This window comes from Zophobas morio, unplaced genomic scaffold (assembly GCF_036711695.1).
Source record: "Zophobas morio isolate AGI-343-1 ecotype UQ-CSIRO unplaced genomic scaffold, CSIRO_AGI_Zmor_V1 ptg000016l, whole genome shotgun sequence".
Taxonomy (NCBI): Eukaryota; Metazoa; Arthropoda; class Insecta; order Coleoptera; family Tenebrionidae; genus Zophobas; species Zophobas morio.
Window position 1 is genome coordinate 7,692,269 of NW_026972121.1, and position 21,098 is coordinate 7,713,366.

Here is a 21,098-nt window from a genome sequence, read left to right on the forward strand (position 1 = left end):
CTTATCAGGATTTTCAATTTTAAAATAATCGTCAAGTAGTTCAATGTCTCGTTCTCTTTGTTTATCATTCATATTAACCACGAGGGATGATGTTTCATCGTGATTTATCGCGTTTATTTCAATTGTCGAAATTAATGCGAACGTTTCATTGGATTTTCTAAAATGAAGAGGGACAGATACTAAGTTATTAACTAACCTTTTATTTATTAAGTCTATCGAAAATCCCATATCGATTAAATCTTTGATACCGATAATTCCATCAAAAAACTCATGAAAGTCGTCAAGCAAAAATTCGGATATTTTATTAGAAGCGAATTCGGGGAAAATGGGAATGTCAGCTTTATATTTAATTTCTTTTTCACCAGTAGCTGTTTTGATCTTTGTACTGGACTGATAAATTGTAGACGGGTAATAGTTTTCTGCAACGTAAGGTCTGATGATAGAAACGGAACATCCTGTGTCGATTAAAAGTTTGAGAGGCGGGTTATTAATTTTGACATATGGTAAGGCGTTACAGTTACCTACAGTGTTAATTTCATGTATTATGTCGGGTGGTAATGAGGGCTGGCAAATGGAAAATTTGCTTCATCGTTTGTTTGAGTACTTTCGTTGTTCGAATCAAAGTTCTGTTGATCGTACAAATATGCGTTATCACTACTTGTGGCTTCGGACAATAAGGAGTAGTCATTAGTGACGTTATCAAAATTAGATTCGGTGACATATTCATCATGATCGTCATTGACTTCATCAGAAAAGTAATTATTGACGTCTGGCTGATTATTCTCTTGGAAGTAAATTTCCTCGGAAATGTAATTATTGGGTTGTGCATATTTATTTTGCGACAATGGCTGTCTGATAGTAGGGACTCTTGAGGTAGTTGACATGGCTATAGGTTTTTCTAACGGTATTTGTCCAGTGGGTTTGAAAACGTTTTTAGGTGTTCGAAAAACTTGAAAATTCGAGAGGAATCTCTGTTTCGGCGGGTTTGGGTTGGCTGTTAATCTGATAGGTTGGCTCGGAAATGGACGCTGCGAATTTTGAAAGTATTGTTGGGGTTGAGAATTTTGAGCGAAGTGTGACTGGAGTTGTGAACTTTGAAAATATCGTGGTTGCGGTTGAGAATTTTGAAAATATCGGGGTTGGGGTTGAGAACTTTGAGCGAAGTCTGATTGGGATTGTGAAGCTTGATAAAATTGTTGGGGTTGATTAGAATAATGCATCGGAAAATTATTTCGATAATGGTTAGAATCACTAGAGAAAGTTTGTTGGTACGACATTGATCGAGGTTTTACGGGTGGATGCGAAGTTGTTTTATGATTTTACAACATATTCGAAAAATTTTGAGTGTAACGGAAGTTCTGTTCTTCCGTTACGAACGACATTGCTTGCTCTAATGAAGTGGGATTTCTAAGTCTGATAATGCTTTGTAAATTACCAGGCAGACCACGAATAAAGGTTCTTAACGATAGGGTGTTATAAATTGGTTTAAATAAACTGTTTTTGTAGTTGCGTTTATGTTAATTTCGGGCATGGCTGTTAATTTTGAACTTAATCGACTTCTGGCAATTTGTATTCTTTTACCAAACTCTAAAGGATCTTCATTTTTCAAAGGACTTAAGGTCATTAAATCTTGTTCGAGACACTCAAGATTTCTCTGATCTCCAAAACTTAATCTGAGGGAATCTGTAATAGCTTCCCATGTATTTAATTCTGGTTTATTTCCGATTAGAATTAAGGCTCGGTCTGTTAACTTGCTGATAACAACTCTTAACAAATATGCAATAAGTTCTCGATTGTTACCATAATTATTGAACAAATATGTACATGAGTTTATATATAAATATCAACAATGTGTTTGGATCACCATTATAACTAGGAATGGTGTTAACGCACAATTTAAGCAATTGAAAATTTGGCAATGGTGTATCAGGCATTGTTTCGTCGTTAATTTGCACAAAGTTAAATAAATTCGTTAAATTCTCGATATCTAAATCGTTAAAATTATTATTCATGAAAGTTATTACAAGTTTCGTTTTTCTTTTAAAAGTTCGTGAAATTTCTTAAAATTACAACAAAGATGCCGTTTTTAGTTCCAAAGCAGGGAGTAAAATGGCAAAATTGGAAGGAAACTCGGACTTTCCTCGATGGTTACAGTCTTCAAGTTGTCCAGATGAGTCGCTGCTTCTGCTTCTTGTGATCGAAGAAATACCTCTCGATACGCGATGATCTTCTGGGTATTTCAGGTTCTTTTTTTGGGCCCGTTCAAGGAATTAAAATTCCAAATCGAAAAATGTTTGCACGATGCAGAAATTTCGATTACGTGGATCCTACCGACTGCGCCAATTAAATAACTCTTTTTTAAACTTGCGTTTTTAAAAAGTTTATTACGACCAGCAGTAAGACAGTATAGCAACAAGACTAATTAACAATTCAAAAATTGAGCATTATATATGCATATTTATCGTATTGGTAAGGACATGATATTCTATTGATAAACACATGATACAAATAAATGACTAATATAACTCGCGCACTGTTTTCACCGTTGCTACGCAGCACTGATTGTTCCCGGGTGTAGTTCCTGTATACGACCAAGGGGCCATTGTTGCGGCGGGATGCCGTCCTCGCAAACTATCACCAGGCCTCCAACTTGTGGCTGTCGCGCTGAAACTCGTTGCCATTTCGCCCTGTGTTGTAACGAGGGGAGATATTCGCGCGACCAACTTCTCCAGAAATCTTGGCGAATTTTCTCCAAAAGTTGATAGCGAATCAGGCGATTGGTAAGTATGTCGCTACAGTCTTCTTCTGCGGGTGCAGTCAGTGGACCACCAATGAGGAAATGAGCAGGGGTGAGCGCGGAGAGGTCATTTGGATGATTAGAAAGTGGAGTAAATGCCTCTATCATAATTAAAATCGTGTTCATTTCTTCGTAATTGAGAAGAGCGTTGCCTAAAATGCGCTTTAAATGACCCTTTACAGATTTTATCGCTGCCTCCCATATCCCACCCATGTGTGGAACGTGCGGAGGAATGAATTGCCAATTAATACCCATATTAGTTAAAGATTTAAGAACTACGTTTTCGAAAGATTTAGTTTGAAATAATAATAATCGATTCGCCCCAACGAAATTAGTACCATTATCAGAATGGAGCTCATGAGGTTGACCTCTGCGTGAAATAAACCTTTTCAATGCATTTAAAAACGCTAAAAATTAGCACTCGCATACGAACTCCTTGATGGTTTTTTGGGTACCACCGCGTCCATTTTTTAAAATAAAAGGTCCGCCATAGCAAAGCCTACTGTAAACTCAAGCCACAGTCAATGGTTTTAATGGCCGCGGTAGTAGTCCGGCCGATCTCGGATGCGCTAGCAGTTCAATAATGGGGTAGGAGAATATATCAACAGAAAAATATTTTTGCTTACGGAATCTTTCACCACATGCAATAAAAATGCATATTATAAATACTCTTAACGTCGAAACTCTGGTAACATATTATAAATTACATAAAAAATGTAGTTACACTGAGATGTTAAAAAGAATTAAAAGATATAAAGGTATTTATTTACATAAAAAAATAACATTTAACATAAAAAAAAGAACAAAAAATGTATAGAATATATATAAACAACAAAAAAGTTAATATTGTTTTCTCAATAAAACAATTAGTAAAAAAGATCAACATGTAGAGATATATCTGGCATTTATTTTACATTTAACTTACGCACTTTACGTTTATTTTTACGCTGCTCTTCTACATCAGCTTGTTTTATTTTAGAGTAATTATTAAGCAGAATATTAGCAAAATATTTTAAACAAATATTTAAGAGAACCTGATACTTAGTTCCACATTCGCAAACTTCATCATATTCTGAAAAGTTAATGCTCTCCTGGCACAATTTTTGAAACACAAAACGATGTGATTTAACGTCCAAAAATTTGTTTTCAAATTCTTTTGATATTAGTGTTTTAAATAAAGTATACGCCTCGATAAGAACAGACAATAACATTTCAGTCGGATATTTTAATCCACCTCGATCTAAGCATTTTAAGTACTCTAAATTTTGACAAGATGTTTCAACTTTTAGATCTTTTTCACTTACAATAAAGTGCATGCATAAACTACAACAAGATCGGTTGACAACTTTTCTGGAAATATATCCAGCGATATATGTTATCACAGATATATCATTGGCACTTACTTCAACGGCTTTACATACAGTGACAACATCTCTAAATTTTATAGGAATATCGGCATCTAATCTATCCGAATTAGACGTTTCTTCGCAATCTGAAAGAAAGTCCTTTATTTCAAACTGACCATGTCTAGCCGATTGTAATTTTAATAATGAAAGAATTTTTATTTTCTTCTCGGATTCTAAAATTTGTTGAAGACTAATGTGATAATTTTGCCCTGACATGAATCGATATTGTCCGAAACGGGCTTCGAGAGGATCAGTTTGAAACTTTCCTAATAAAACATATTCAAAATTTAGAGTAATAAGCAAATGATTGCATAATGAAATCAAAGTTAAGGTAGTGTGACGTAAAGCTTGATACGTTTCTTTAGTCAGTTTACCGATTCTACTACTTTTTTTTTCTCCTTGAATTTCTATTTTCTCCCAGTGATCAAGCCAAGTTACAAATTTTTTTAGAAAAAGTAAATTTTTGTCATTTATATTTTTAATAGGATTACGGTATGGGTCTCTTTTATGTTCCCCTTCAAATAAAGATTTGCAATTTACTATTTTCCACCAACGTAAAATTATATCCAAAAATTTTATAGTTCCTTCACTTCTTTGTGGATATTTAATTCTTAACGCAGTAATATTTTTTTCATCAAAAAATCGGACACAAAGCTTGACATTTTGCCTTTCAATGTTAGTAGGATGTAAAACTTTTCTACTTAAAGCCGGAGCATATTTGACAATATTTGTTTCTTCTTCTCTTTGAATAATTTTTAAATGATTAACGCATGCTCGAAAGTGTGTCAATTCTTTTTCACTATCAACGAAATTGTCTTCATAATCGTATTCAGGAAAGTCAGGAAAAACAAATGTCTGTTCTGAATCTTTTTGATCGATCCAGTTATTTCTGATACATTTAAAGAGATGAACGGTATCAAATGCTAAAAACAGTTTCTGATTATCGTTTAGGCAACTTGGATGTTGTATAGAACTTTGAAGACTACCTTTACCTAATTTTTCAAAAGTTTTCCTATTAACAGCGTTATTGTCAGACTGTATGCACAGTATATGATATCCTGACTCTGTGACTACCTTTATTACATTTATCAATAATTCTGTTAAATAATCAGTTTCTAAATTTTTGACAGGAAACAAACCGACCACGTCGCAGTTGCTAGACAACACCGATTTGATCATAAAAGTTTGTACCGTAGATGCAACTGTATTACTATTACTGCTCATACCTTCAATTTTTCCTCCTTTATATGTAATTGTAGGTTTAATGTATACTTCATCAAGTAATAAATTCACATATTTTTCTTTATTATCTAAATTTATTAACTTGCGTTTTAAGTAATGAATATGTGATGAAGTTATACCAGAATTTTCTGTACCCAATTTCATATTTAACTTTTTCAAATATTCATAATGAGGTAGAGTTAAAGTATTAGTTTCTCTCAAATATTTGTATGCACCTGGAAAACTGTAATAAAATGTTATTGCCCATAAAAATAAATCGCTTGAATATCTAGGTGCTTTACAAAAAATTAAATTTACTTGATCAACTATGAATTTCAGTTTATTTTGAATATTAATAGTTTGATAAGAAAATTCTTCAGAACTGATAACCTGACTCAAAATATTAGTAGCAGTTTCCACGTAATACTTAACATTAATATCGTGGAGCATGTGATTATCTTCAAAATTTTGAAAATATGTTAACAGCTCTTCAAATTTATTCCAAGAATCAAGTTTGACATCTCGGCCTAAAATATTTGTTAATTTATCATCGTGAATAGCTTCACCTTTGTATAAATTAACTGTTAAATTATCTTTCACTACCAGACTAGATGAGATCTTTGGTATGTGATTGCAATTTATTTTATAAAAAATAATTTGATTATTGTTTGCAAACTCGCAGAGCTTTTGGGTAGTTTTATTTTTATAATTCTCTTTAAAATCTTGAAAATCTTTAATTTTATCTAATAGAATTAGTTCCTCTTCTGCTGCCTGCTGTCTCTTATTTATTTCTTGGTGTCTTTCCTCTGGCGCCTTCCGTTTTTTACTAATGCTTTTTGACATATACGTAGGTTGATTTTTAAAAATTGTGGGATAGGCATCGTCGGTTAATTTTGGTCTGCTTCTAGATACAGTAAGAACAGTGCCGTCATTTCGTTTAAATTTATCTTCCCGTATTATGAACTGTTCATCAAAATGATCAATACACACCACTGAAGATTTAGTGGGTATAAAATTATCTCGATGGATAGCTCTTAACCATAATTTTATTCTTTCGGGTTGTTTTGGGAAAAAGAAAATTGTTTTACTGGTTTCCCCCTGAGATGTGTAATTACTTTTGCAACCAGGAACACAACAATGATACGGCATCTATTATGGAAATATTAAAATTGTTATATCAATTACCATTTTCTGATTATTACATTTACCGTAAATTTTTTTGAAGACTGCTACCTGCACTATTATACACTGTTCTGCACTGTTACACAATCTGAGAACAAGTGTTTTGCATCTGCATTTTTACATCTGGCGGAAACTGCAAACTGCATCTTTCGTAAAGTGTCGGACCACTGTTGTGACGTCACGCCCTTCGCTGAAGCAATGGTTGTGGCTTGAGTTTATAGTAGGCTTTGGCCATAGTCTACACTTGTAATAAAAAATGGTCGTAAAGTTGTTACACGAGTTTTGGGAAGATCACCGATTAATTGATTGAATGGTACCGGCTTGCAGCGGTAACATTTTAGACACTTGAATATTGTTTGTCGAATTGTATTTTTGACTGAAATGGGCCAATATTGCAGCGTACTGCAGACAAGGTTCCCTGACAACCGATATGCTGGTTATCCTTATGATATTTTTCAATTACCAAACGAGTAACAAAATGATCTCTCTGCAACAACAACTGATGTTTGCGATCATTACTGATTTTAGCATGATTTAGTCTGCCACCAACTCTTAAAAAACCAGAAAAATCAATAACGGGATTTGAACTTTTTTGGTGATTTGATTATGCAACTTAAGTTAATTTATATCATCCTGAAAAGCTTCATTTTGAACTAACGTTATTATTAAATTGTGCGCTTCTGCGATTTCTTTGCATGTTACAGGACCAGATTTTTTATTGTCCTTATTTTTCAAATTCTGAATAAATCGTATTATTATGGCAGTAATTCTACACAATTTATCAAAGTCCGAGTAACGCAGTAGAAATTCGGTGGAATTTTTGGTCGCATGACAACATGTTAACTTTAGTTCCGGCAAATCAACATGTGACGAATCATTTAGATGTTCCTACGCTAAATCAGGCCTAGTTAGAAAGGTCGGTCCATTCCACCAAAGGTGGAAGGCCTGCAGATGACGGAGATTATCCCCGCGGGACAAAAGTCCGCAGGATTCTGTTCTGATGAAACATGATGGCAATTATTTTGAGGTGTTAAAGACTGTATCTCTGATATCCGATGTGATACGAATGATTTTAATAGTGTAGCTTGCGTTCGAATCCATGCTAGTGTGCTATAGTGGAATCAGTCCAGTAGTGACACTCCTGGATATCAAAGTTTATCAAAGATTGCTTAACTTTATGAACTAATCTAGCTAAGAGAACTGCGCCGCACAGTTCAAGTCTGCGAATGGTCTGTGTTTGCAAAGGTGGAGCTTTTTCCAGCCGTATTTTGTGTTGATAGAACGAAAATGAAAATCGTGTGTTGCTACTCTTGTTTATTGTGTACCTTTCGGTGGTTACATCGCTACTCGTTTAAAAATTAACAAAATGAAACAAAGTATAGAAATAAGAGGGGGCTAGGCCGACTTCCACTCTGATCGCCGCCAATTCTTCAAAAGGAGCGAGCCGCTTTGACCACCTGCATTTTTGGACCGTTGAATTGCGACAAGGACGGCATGTAGTAATTATTACTTAATCAATTAACAGTGATGCAAATACATGGAAAAATGTATTGAACACACATGTTTGAGCAAAACGCAAAAAGTTTTCATTATGCTTACACTTATAATTTATAATTGTACTTAGTTATAAATATAATTGTAACAGTTATGTTGACAGCTTACGACCTTACGTTGGCAAGCAGAACTGACTTTTTGTGTTAAAATATTTTCTAAAAATCTGTTTAAAATTGCATTTTTTTCTCTTTCTATTTTACGGCCCTTTTGACCTGACCTGACCTGCCATTTTTTCTGTTCGAACTCAAGTTTAGCCTTTTTGAAATCCAAGTCTTCAATTTAAGGCCAGTCCCCACGTTTTCTCAGCGGAATTTTCGCTCTATTTTCAAAATGTAATATCTCCGTTATTAACAGATCTATAGTTTTCAAATTTTAAATATATGTTGTCCATAACTTTCTTTATATAACGCAAGGGCAATTTTGTTAAAAACAGCTTGTGATCATATTATTTTTTTAATTTTAGTGAAATTTTTGCATAACGTATTTTTAAAAATCAATATTTCAGTTATTTATGGAAATTTTGGAACGGGGTTGTCACCACTGTTTTCAGCTTGCAAAACTTGAGAAATTATACGAGGTCGATTTTTGACTTTATTTGTTGGGACTGAGATATAGTAAAAATAAAAGTTAGCAACTTCCATGATATACGCTTTTTTTAACTGTGTATCGTTTCTAAAAAATAAAATCGACGATATGTCTCGTATGATTTCTGGAGTTTTGTAAGCTGAAAACAGTGTTGAAAACCGTGTTCTGAAATTTTATTTAATAATTGAGATATTGATTTTTAAAAATACGTGATGCAAAAATTTCACTAAAATTAAAAAAATAATATGATCACAAGCTGTTTTTAACAAAATTGCCCTTGCGTTATATAAAGAAAGTTATGGACAACATATATTTAAAATTTGAAAACTATAGATCTGTTAATAACGGAGATATTACATTTTGAAAATAGAGCGAAAATTCCGCTGAGAAAACATGGGGACTGGCCTTAACTTTTCATATTATTTTGATGTTGTTTTTCTTTAAATCCTAGTTGTTCTTATTGTAATTGACTTTCCCGTTTCAATTAAATATGAAAAAATGTTGCCTTCTTTCGTTCCATTTCTAGTCTTTCGCGCTGCTGTATAAACCCTGGCTTCGTTTAGAATTTCATTATTTTCAGACTGACTGCAAGATTCGAGGTTGAAGCCTTCACAACCCCCATGCTCGGCATCAATCTTAATGTCATTAAAATCGTCAATAGTCTGGAAAAATATTGCATTGTCCAAGTCAGTAGCTCCTGCCGCTAATATTTGTTCACTGTTACTACTTGAAATAGTATTATCCAAACTTTGCAAAGCAGCTTCTCGAATCGCGCAACTTCGCCAAATTTTTGGCCATTGTGTCTTTTTTACTCCGTTCATTTTTTTATTTGCTGTGTCAATTTGTACTACGTCTTCATATTGCGACCAGCCAGTCAGAAGTTTTCTAATAGCTTCGCTTCACTCGGTCTGTACCCGTTCTTTCCCACTTTCTGTAGCTTAGTCGGTATCAAATTTTCTGAATTTTACTACTCGTACTTACTCGAACATAATAATAACAGTGTCAAATGCGCGGCTCAAGTCATAGGACAGTGCAACACATTCGTCTTTGTTATTCAAGGTACTATGGAAAGCATTTATCACGTCTGCGAGAGCGGTATCTGTTGATTTATTTTTTCCAAAACCATTCTGGAACTCATGCAAAATCTTAAGTTTCTCCAAAAATGAAGTAAGTCTGTCCAAGTATGCTGCTTCAAAAATTTTTCCAAACTGACTTGGTAATCTTATTGATCTATAATTAGATACATCATATTTTGAACCCTTATTTTTATATATAGGAACACATTTAAACTTTTTCAAGGTCTCAGGATATTGTCCAGTACAAAATGAATCGTTCACAAAGTAACAGATAGGTTCTACAGTGGCATTAGCAACTAATCGAATAACTCGCCCATCAATGGAATCGGGTCCGGGGGATGATTTTCTTGTTACTTTTTGTATTAACGAAATCATCTCGCTGGTATTATAATGCTACGCCTCGTTCGTCCAGACAATGAATCTCCGATACCAGGAGCAGAGACCTAGAAATCGTTTTAACTTGGTAGTGGTGGTGGGAGGCGGGTAGTTGACTATAGTCTCGATCTTATCCGGATCCGTTTGAAGACCCCTTTCATCCACTACATACCCTAAATAACGAAGATTTTGCTTAAAGAACTGGCACTTGCCGAGATTAACTGTGAGATTGGCCTCGCAGAGACGCGAGCATACCTCCTTCAATATCCTAATGTGTTCCTCAAAAGTAGACGAGACGATTATAATGTCATCTAAATATACAAAAAGGTTAGGTTCAAACTGGGGCCCAAAGACCGCGTCCATTAATCGTTGTTGTGTCTGAGCTGAATTACACAACCTAAATGGCATTACTCTGAATTGAAATAACCCTCGACCCGGAATTAAGAAAGCTGTCTTTTCCCTGGATGCTTCATCTAGCGGAATCTGCCAGAATGCTGAATTGAGATCTATCGACGAGATGAATCGAGCGCTCTTTAACATACTCAGAATACGATTAACCCTTGGCAGAGAATACGCGTCCTTTTTAGTAACTGCATTAAGACGTCTGCCATCGAAACAGAACCTATACTCCTTGTTAGGTTTTTTTACTAACAAGACTGGAGAACTCCATGCACTCTGGGAGGGTTCTATTACGCAAAGCCGCAACATTTCGTCAACCTTTTCATTAAGAACACGTAAAAGATATGGTGAGAACGGGTATTGTCTCACTTTAAATGGTTTGTTGTCCCCCGTATCGATACTCATCACAATCTTATCCGTCCTTCCGAGACGATCTTCACCTAGAACTTTAAACAAGGAAACGGTTTTTTCCGCGATTTCCCTCTGTTCATTTGACAGATTAGGAACTGACGTAGAAGGTTGCTACACAATTTACCCAACGTGTGAATTGGAACGCTACTTTTTTGATGAACTAAATCCCAAGTGTCATCCTCAAAATTTAACCGCATCTTAAATGCCTTACAGAAACTGGTTCCTGCAGTTAAACCACCGGGAACGTTAGGGACTACAAAAAATGGCAAAACTTGAAAAACGTCTTGAACCTGTACTGGAAGATAGACTAAACCTCGCACCTGATGAGTTCGGTCATCAGCTGTGGTTATGCTTCTAATCTGTTTGGAAGGTTGGATTTTCAGGTTAAGTTGTTTCACTAAATTCATACTATCCTTCCCTATAACACATACTGATGCTCCAGTGTCTAATAAAGCTGCGACTGTACGTCCAAGAATGTTAAACTGAATGTAAGGACGATTATCCTGTACTTTAGAAACTAAACAAGGTGAAACTTGAGTATTCGGTTTACGACAGAACTGACGAACAATTCCTAACCAGGCAATCCACGAGGACTTCTCGAATTTAGGAGCCTTTATAGTATTTGAACGGACTGGATCACCGCGACCCCTGGAAAGTGATCTGGAAATTAGTTTTTTGAACAACTGGTACAAGAAGCTGTCGTGACCTCTTTCCGTCCGCAACGAAAGCAGAATTTTCCTCTCGGCAACGTACAATGGTTGAAGACATGATTAGGACCTCCACAATTCCAACAATTTAAAGTTGATTTACCCGAAGACGAAGTAATCGGATTTTGCTTAGGTTTCAATCCGCGATCTTTAGGTTTATCGCTCTCTTTAGTAACAACAGACACACGAGCTGTAGCGGCATTCAACTGAGCAGTCTTCACAAATTTCCTCTTATCTACCAATGTTTCATCTACCCTTTTACATAACGACAACAAAGTTTCAACGGAATCTACCTCTTGAAGGGCTAACGCAGTAAGATAGCACGGCTGAAGATTACGCTTAATTATCTTCAATTTTCGGTCTTCAGAAGGTTTTTTCGACAGACGCGCAAACAACGTATTCATCGCGGCAACATAAATCGGAACGGGTTCGTCTTTCGCTTGGATACGCACTGAAATCTCCGACCACAAATTGTCATCGTAATCATGAGGTAAAAACACAGTTTTCAACAAAGTCACTAGAGAAGACCAATCATTTACGGTACTCCGAACCGAGCGAAACCACGTTAACACGGGCTCCTTAAAGAGATCATCCGCCGAAGTAAAAAGTTCATCCTCAGAAACATTCCGAGCGACCATAAGATCATTTACTTGCTCCAGAAAAGAGATGAGGTTAGTTTTCCCATCATACGATATTCCTCACTTATAAACCGGTACTCCTTTTACCGCATTTACGCTTGGTTGCAACAAACTAGACGTTCTACTAGACAAGTCCTTTGCGTTAATCGCCACCTTTTCTAACAAATCTGACTCTAATTCTAGATAGTTCGCGAGCCAAGTTTCCTTCTTCTCCTCTACTATCTGTTCTCCATCCGCGGCAGGTTTTGGAGGAAAACGTTCAATTCTCTGAGTTATATGAACCAAACGAGACTTAATTCTACGAACATCTACGTCATCCGCAGACACCTGTTCATCTAACTCTATAATCGCCGTCGTTATACTAGTCAAAGACGCCTCGATCGCTTCTATCTCCGTAACAAGCGAGTATTTGGGATCTATACACACCGGAACTTCTCGTGCAACAGCCCGATCTAGAGCTTTAACTTTACTCGCGTGATAGCTTTTTGGCTTGAGCTTTCGTATTCTCAATTCATATTCCAACTCAGACAGACTCAAATATCGCGCTTCCCACGCGGAAAATTCGATACTCATTTTAACGAAAAAGACGCAAAGTTTCAATTCAGAAAGTTTACAAGTTCTAACAGGAAATCAGATTTCTTCTCAAATAGTTCCTTAGTAAGCCTATACCTTAGTTCCAAGTCAGTGAGCACAGTTCAGGATGTCAAGAAGTTCAAAATTCAAAAATCAACAACGCTAAACTTAGTTGAGAGAGAGAGAGTTGCAAAGCATACTAACTAAAGCACAACCAACGGCGGCCTCATACGTTGTCTCCGTTTATTCTATCGGGCCCCACGTTGGGCGCCATTTCTTTTTTTTTTCGACCTCTCCTACGCATCTTCACACGCATCACATCGACTTAATCATCGATCAACCGTAGACCTTACAAAAATAGACTAATTTACGGTCTCGATGCGAGAGTCGTGTAGGCAACCCTTTAAAACGCGAAATTTAAAAGTTGAGCGTAACACTGGGAACAAATCGCTTTAGAAAATACGAATTTCTGTATTGTGAGAATATAACCTCATCGAAATGTGGATGGGGAGCATCGATCGTTGTAAAAAAAATTGCAAATATTTCACAGATTTCTTTAGTAGCGTCTACTTTTGTATGATCCTCTTTAACAATTTTAGTAATAGGAAGGATATTTTTTATTTATTCCTACATTCTCGTTGACTACCTGCCAACTTTCTTTAATTATATTATTTGCATTGGAAATTCTTAAGTCATTACTTGTGATTAAAAATTGAGATAGTGATCTGCGATATATCGTTTTTACTTATAAATATCTTTGATGATAGAAATAATTTTTAATTTGGTTATCTATCTTCGACATATCGCAAAGAAGTGAATGTAAATCTCTAATATGTTTAGGAAATGAATATTTTTGATCTGTCTTGATCTTCTGCTTTGAAACGGGAAATGTTAACCTATAACAAAACAAAAACGTATGGTAAAATAAGTCAAACTTACAGTTAAACTCTCCTTCCATCTCTACAAAATATTTCCAATTAATTTTAGTTACCAACTCAGAAAAGACTTAAATTTATCGAATTAATAATTCGTCTGGGGTGAAACTTATCTACCTTTACAAAACTAAATGCAAAGTGACAAATTAGGTAATGATGATCGGGTAGGAGAATCAATATAAGGCCATATGTCATATTCCACAAAAAAGTTTAATATTGATTGTTTGTCTCTACTATCATTTAATGTCACCCCAAAATTTTGCCGAATAAATCCTATCTAAAATGTACAAAATATGATGAGTCTGTACTTGTAATTTATCATTCTATTCATATTTTTTGGATTTGCATATACAGGATGACTCAAAAAAAAATATCATTGTATTTCAAAGGGAGGTAAGTTCTGTCGAAACAACTTTTGACCAATTTTTTCCTTTCTTTTAAATGTGATTGTATTTTAATGACGAATAAACTTTAGTACAACTTTTTGTTGCTGTCAATGTAACAGCCGTGGCTGCTATGGGTGACATATCGGTGGAGCGTACAGTGCTGTTATAACAAAATAACAGGCAGGTATTATGAAAGATATATTTTTTTTGTTACAAGATGTTTGAAAAATGTTTTATTTCCATCTATTTTCAATTCCTTCCATTATCCAACGTTGCTTGCTGTACAATCACTAACGGGTGCCTTTATATGAAATATTTTGTAGTTCAGTGATACTGAAGCCTATTCTGTAACTTGTATGTTATTTTTAACAGCATGTTAAATATTGGAATCGTATTCTGTAGGTGCACATTGCGACAAATTTTATAACAACTCATGTTAAAATCTGCTGTTAATCTTATAATAATAGTTGATAATAATAATAAACAAAAGCAGGGTGCATACAATTTAAAAGATATATTAAATACACAAAATTTTGCGGGGCTGACATCACGTTGTTAGTGGGGATGAATCCGTATTGTTTGTTGCTGTGGAGATCGACATTTCATCCACCATCAACCTGCAGATTAATGGTACTCCCTTTTCTTGTATTTGTGCTACTTTAAGTTTTATAGCATTTAACGACTTCCTTGTGTACCCAGGAGAGCCATCGATGGAAGAATACCATTTTCGCAAGATAGACAAATGAGGAAGGCATTTACCAAAGATTGTACGCACATAGTCATATGCAACGCTTGAATAAAAATTTAAAGTTAACACAATTCAGGTGGGTACTAGGGATTGCACTGGTGGAAGTGTTTCCTAAATTAACAAAACAAATAATATTAATGTTTAGCTACAGTGTCAAATATAATGGCCCCACAATATCTATAAATGAAACTTATGCTCAGACACAAATTAGAAGCGAAAAAATAAAATAATCATTCTTGTTAGTGGCACTACTAGCGATTAGTACAAATTTCATACAAAACAATTGTATCACCTGCAGTACCATATAATTGTCAACAGATATCCGTTGAGTTTTCTTTAAATGTTTCACTAGTTCACCTAGTGTCTACTTTGCTTGGAGTGTTCAGTTTTTGGTGTGTAAATACTTTATGGTCTTCCTCTGTTTTCTTATCGTTTCTTTTGCAATACCCCACATAACTTTTGGTTTCTTTGGATCCATCCAAACCGTCTTCATTACAACCCCCAAAAGAAACAAAATTTTCAAGTTTCCAAGAACTGAAACTGTATACATAATATTTGTAAAAACTACCTGGTTGGCGGAAGGTAGGAGCGAGGGGTTGTTCAAGATTTCGACTACATTTAGATATTGTACATATTGCTTTTTTTTTACAACACTTACGCATTATGCAAATACCTAGTTGATGGCGTAGCTGTCATTCAATTGTTCAACTTCTACGGGCAATTCAGTGTCAACTACAATCATTTCACCAATTGGTTTAAATTGTTCTTATTCAAATTAATGATAAACATTTTGATGAAATGTTGAGAGTAACTGCTGCATCTTTTTTCTGAAGGTGGCCACTTTTGGGTTTTGCAGATGAGTTCATCAGATGTTTAGAAAATTTAAACACAGTTGGTACAGCCTACTTTTTTTCCAAATTGTATAATAAAGTCAGTCGTAAGAAAATTTTGACTATACAGCCTTGCTGTCTTAGATAGCACATAATTAAGGCGTCTCATGGCTTGCAACCATTTAGTCTTTGGTTCCGGATCTTTTGGAAATCTATATAGATAATAAGGACAGGTAACGAACATCTCAATTTCTTCATTACTGCCTGATGAAAGGAAATATTGTAGCCTTTCTTATGACGATATGTACAGTTATAGGCGGCACAATCCGTAGACATGTTTTTAAATTGTATTCCTAATTTTTTGTTCTTCAAAATAACCACGCTGTGTCCTAGAATGAATAAATTGACACAGTTTTGGTATATCTTTTTTACCCATGCTTCTAGTGAGAAAGAAAACGAATAACATTTATTGGGTAAACATAAAAACTGGTTTGTAGTTATTTATTTAATCCACTGTTTTCTTTTTTTTTTAATGTAGGTATAGGTAAAGTTAAGTCTTGGACTTGTTTGTAGAGTTAGTGAATAACATTCAACAAGTTTTTAATAACTTATTTAATAAAATTTAATAAACCCTACCACACTGGACGAAATGAAAACATATTGAGCTTAAGACTTTTGAATGAGACCTTTCACAAGACTGAACTAAGGGCAACCTCTTTAAACACAATCATTTTAAGTCCGTATAAATTTAAACGAAGAACTTGTCGGTTATTGTTTACAAGGTGGCCTGGGGGCGGCATGGAGAAGACGTTCATGTTCTTTTGTAGAGAGATTATGATTTCGGATCTTATTAGTGTTTCTGCAGTTATGAATGAATCTACGAACCCACGCCATGATTCTTTGCAATGTATTAAATTTTGAGTATTTTTGTTATAACGTAGCTGAAATCCTCACCGCATTACATACGATAATCGGATCCTTTTTTTCTGGTACATCATCGCAATTGATGTTCAAGTGGGACTGTGGCCATTGATTTTCGGGACTTTTCAGAAATTCTGAACCGTTGAACCAGATTGGATTTTGAATGATTTCTGACGGGTGTGCGCCTCTACTTACGATATCTGCCGCGTTGTTCTCAGAATTAATATGCCGCCAACCGTTTGGTTTTGTCAGCGTAGTGACTTCCGAAATTCGATTTCCTACAATCATTTTCAACGAATTCGCAGAAGTGTGTATCCAATCGGGTTGTTCCGGTAAAACACTGCGTTCGTTTGAGCGGAATGTTCTTAATTCAAACTGATCCTGATTTGGAATATTAATTAGGTCGTCTCTAATTTGAATCATTTCAGGAATAGAATTAGCACCTGCCAAAACGTCATCCACGTACAGATTATTTTTTATTATATGACTCGCTCTAGAATAGTAATTCACGAAGTGCCACAGCAGAGGATTTAGAGATTATAGACGCATTTAGTATTGAGGAAACGTGATCTTGCACGATCAATCTAGTGTTTTTGAACCGTTTTTCTAAAATTTCCCAAGATTTACTGTCTGACGTGGACGTTGAAGGCACAGAACGTTTTGAATTCTCGTGTTTTTCAATAACGTCGGTTATATCCGCCATTATATCGCAATATTTATTTTCGAATGTAATTCGCACATTGCGATGTTGGATTTTATATTCTTAGGTTTTCGAATCTAATTTTTCGAGTTCGTACTGATTTTCTTCGAATTCTGTTTGAAGACTTTCCAGAATCTGTTTGCGCGCTTTTAAGCGGCTGATACTACCATTTGCAATACTAAAATTATTCAAATATTCTTCTATGCGAGCTAGTTTTTCCCCAAATTGTAGCTAGGATAGGACAATCTGCGCAGAATGTAGTCACCTTCCGTACATTATTCTTCGATATTTCTCCATCCTACTTTTTCTTGTAAGATCGAACACAATATTTTCTTATTTTGTGAGCGAGACCCTCTTTCCTTTCTAGCTTATGTTCAGTCTTCTTCTTTTTCTTTGGTAGGTTATTTTCTATTGACGTTTTGTCTTCTTCTTGATTCTCATCTGTGAACATCATCTTTTCTATTACTTGTTCTCTAAATTCCGTTATTACCATTTTGGAGTTATTAATTTTTTTATACAAGTAGTAAGCGTTGACCATTGTCGTTCCAAACAAAACTTCTATTGCTACTTTCCGGTACCATTTTATAGTTTTCCTGAGAGCAGAATTATAAGAGGCCATTTGGTCAGAAATATCAATGGAACTTTTTCCTTTGTTGTAGTTTGTTTCACCTCTAAATGGGACTTCCACCATCGCATCTGTGTGCTTCGTTGGCAACAAAAGGACGTCCCTTTTGTCTTTCCATTTCATAACACATACTCCTCTTTCATTTTCTTTTCATATTATTTTTCCTTTTTTCAACTTTTTCTGAATGACTTCTTTTGGATTACCTTTTCGGTTAGATCTAATGGTTCCAACTAGATGAGTTTTTCTATCCAACAATTTGTTTGCCAAGTCAAGACTTGTGTAGTAATTGTCTGTAAAGGCGGTCCTTCCCTCATCTAAAAGATTTTCTGCAAGAGTCATAACGACATTTGTTGGTACACTAGCCCCAGCATCTTGCTCTTTACCGCAGTAGATCTTCATGTTCCAGGTGTAGCCCATTTCACTACACAGCTTGAATATTTTGATTCAGTATTTGTGCGTTTTGAGAGGGATATATTGCTTGAATATTAAACGACCTCTAAAAGGAACCAGAGATTCATCTACACAGAAAGTACTTGAAGGGGTAAACACTTCCTGGTATTTGTTTACTATCTTCTCAATGAAGGGGTGTATTTTGAAGGTTCTGTCTCCAGGTGGACATAATTCATTATCGGTAAAATGCCATAGATGTAGTAATAACTCAAATCGGTTGCGACTCATAACGTCAGACACGGGACTACAATATAACCTTTTCCGGCTCCAATAATGACACAGAGTGGACATTCTAACTAACCCCATATACCCTATCAGGCCCAAAAATTTGCGCATCTCAGAATTAGATGTAGGTGTCCACTGATGAAGGCGTGACCCTTTTGAAACATCCTCGCCAGAAGTAAGAACTTGAGTGGCGTATAAATTCGTTTGTGCAACCATAAGTTCTATAATCGCTTGGTCGATAAAAACAGAATAAAAATCAAATGGACTCAGATCTACCAAAGATGCCGCAAATTCAGGACGTATACCGCCTGTCTCTAAATATTTTGTTCCAAAGTCACAGTGGTTTCCTTGAGGATCATTCCACCCTGGTTGTCTCAGCACGGGAGGATCATCTTCTGATTCTGAAGAACTTTCTTCAATGAGGTTTGAACCAATATTAGCTGCTTCTTCTACATCGTTATCTTGTGTTTCATATTCGGAATCCACACTATAGTCAGGATCTGCCAACGAATCGGAGGAATACGGGTCTTCAAGGTCTTCATCAGTAAATTCTAAAATTAAATATGTTTTTCAAAACGTCCAAAAAAATTACTAAAATTTCAGAAATTTGCGTTGGCGGTTAACGTGTTAAAAGATTGTGATTATCACTTTCACACAGCTGAACAAAACGCAATTAGATATATCTGTGGCTACCTAATTTGGAAATGTTTATTAGTACATAGTTGTAGTGAATGTGAAAAATATGCAAATGAACATAAAAGTTTAGACAACACAAGCATATATTCACATTTCAGAGCCTACCAAAGGAAGAGTTGCGAGTTATTTGGTAAATTATATATGCCGAACGATAATTTCTTTTTTTACATTTGTGAATTAAAGCAAATTTTTAGTGAAAATTTTGAAAATATAATTTTACAAACAACTACTTCGTTGAAATTTTTAAATTCATATAAGCAAGCTACATTTGTTCATCCATGCCAAAACTTTCCATACGATTATTTGCTTGCTTTGTATGCTAGGATGAGATTATTTTATGCACTAAAATTTGTAAATGCCAGCTTTAAATTTACAAATGCCAAAGGTGAAAAAATTAATAGAAAGAAAATAATTTGGCAGCATTAACTTTTTTCCTTTTTGTAATTTAATTTTTATTTTATTTATTTTCTCTTAAATAAACCTCTTTCTTTGTAGATGTATTTATTACATTATTTTTACAATGATAATTAAACCTCAAGTATTCGAGGAAAGAATGTGAGAATTGTCAAATTGTATAAGTAATAAAATAAAAACTGTAATAAATCATCGTGTTTATAAATTAAATATCGACTTTTTTTTTTCTTATTGCGATTCACGATTATACGATTTGAGCAAACTACACAGTTTGCAATAAATTGCGTACACGAATCAATTTTTGAAATTGTAAATGAAGTGATACTTTTTAAATTGGGTGGCGACATCTAGGAATAGTTTAGGCAACTACCACCCATGACGGCTTAAAATTCGGGTCAGAAAGCACAAAAGCGCCGACACGAGCTGTCTCTACTGATTGATGTCTATACTGTGGTTCTGTATGTTTGTCATTTATTGGAACATCTGCGATTTTTAATATTTTTCCAGAGATAAATTCATCACTGTTCTCTTGCACAATAGTATTCGTTGCTTCTTTAACAGCAGATGGCGTTTTTCCTGAAATAACATATTATTATAACATGTCTCTTAACATGTCTTTTATTTAATAAAATACATTTTTACCAAGTATAATTATTCTTAATCTATAAATGACGTTTAATGGTGTAGGATGATCATCCATACCACCTCTAGTCCTTAGCTGACTAAACAAGCTTTCTAACGTGTCCTGGTTTAACGTGTGAGTCAGCAAATAGTAATTTACGCAACTAGTTCGGGATAGCCTGCTTCCCGCATGAACGCTTGTTTGAGGCACGACCGAAGGGAGTGCCGCATTTGCGTGAATGCGGGAAGCAGGCTCACGAACGTGTTGTGTACAATATTTTTTGCGACGAATAAACCTTTAAACTGAAGAGATTAACTGTGAGTTATTTATAAACAACGCCATTGACAGCGCCGTCAACACGTCACAATGTTGACACTACCCGAGTATTTTAAGGTTACCATGGCAACGGGAAGTTAAATGCACGTGTGCGGGAAGTTCGACCTCCCGCACTCTGGTGAATGCGCGAAAGCTATCAAAAAAGGTCATGAGTGCAAAAAATATTGTTCCATACAAATCTTTCATTTCACTGTACAGTGTTTTTAGTGATCATACTGATATTAGCAGAGCTTTTTGAAACACTTACAATTGTTTTTTCCCGTGACATCGCAATGACGAAAAAGTT

At 35.2% G+C, this 21,098-nt stretch overlaps 2 protein-coding genes across 2 annotated transcripts in view; one reads left to right on the forward strand and one right to left on the reverse strand.

The window, feature by feature from the left end:
• The window catches only part of LOC135129709 (angiopoietin-related protein 1-like), a 105,562-nt gene that overhangs the window by 50,014 nt on the left and 34,450 nt on the right, over positions 1-21,098 (forward strand). The gene's annotated exons all lie outside the window — the stretch shown is intronic.
• Positions 2,549-3,052, reverse strand: LOC135129430 (uncharacterized). Its single transcript, XM_064056582.1, has one exon. It carries the CDS (start codon positions 3,050-3,052, stop codon positions 2,549-2,551), a length of 504 nt encoding a protein of 167 aa, XP_063912652.1.

Bases quoted from the DNA above. Each gene is read 5' to 3' on its own strand.
- LOC135129430 (XM_064056582.1), bottom strand. From the start codon at position 3,052: ATGGGTATTAATTGGCAATTCATTCCTCCGCACGTTCCACACATGGGT.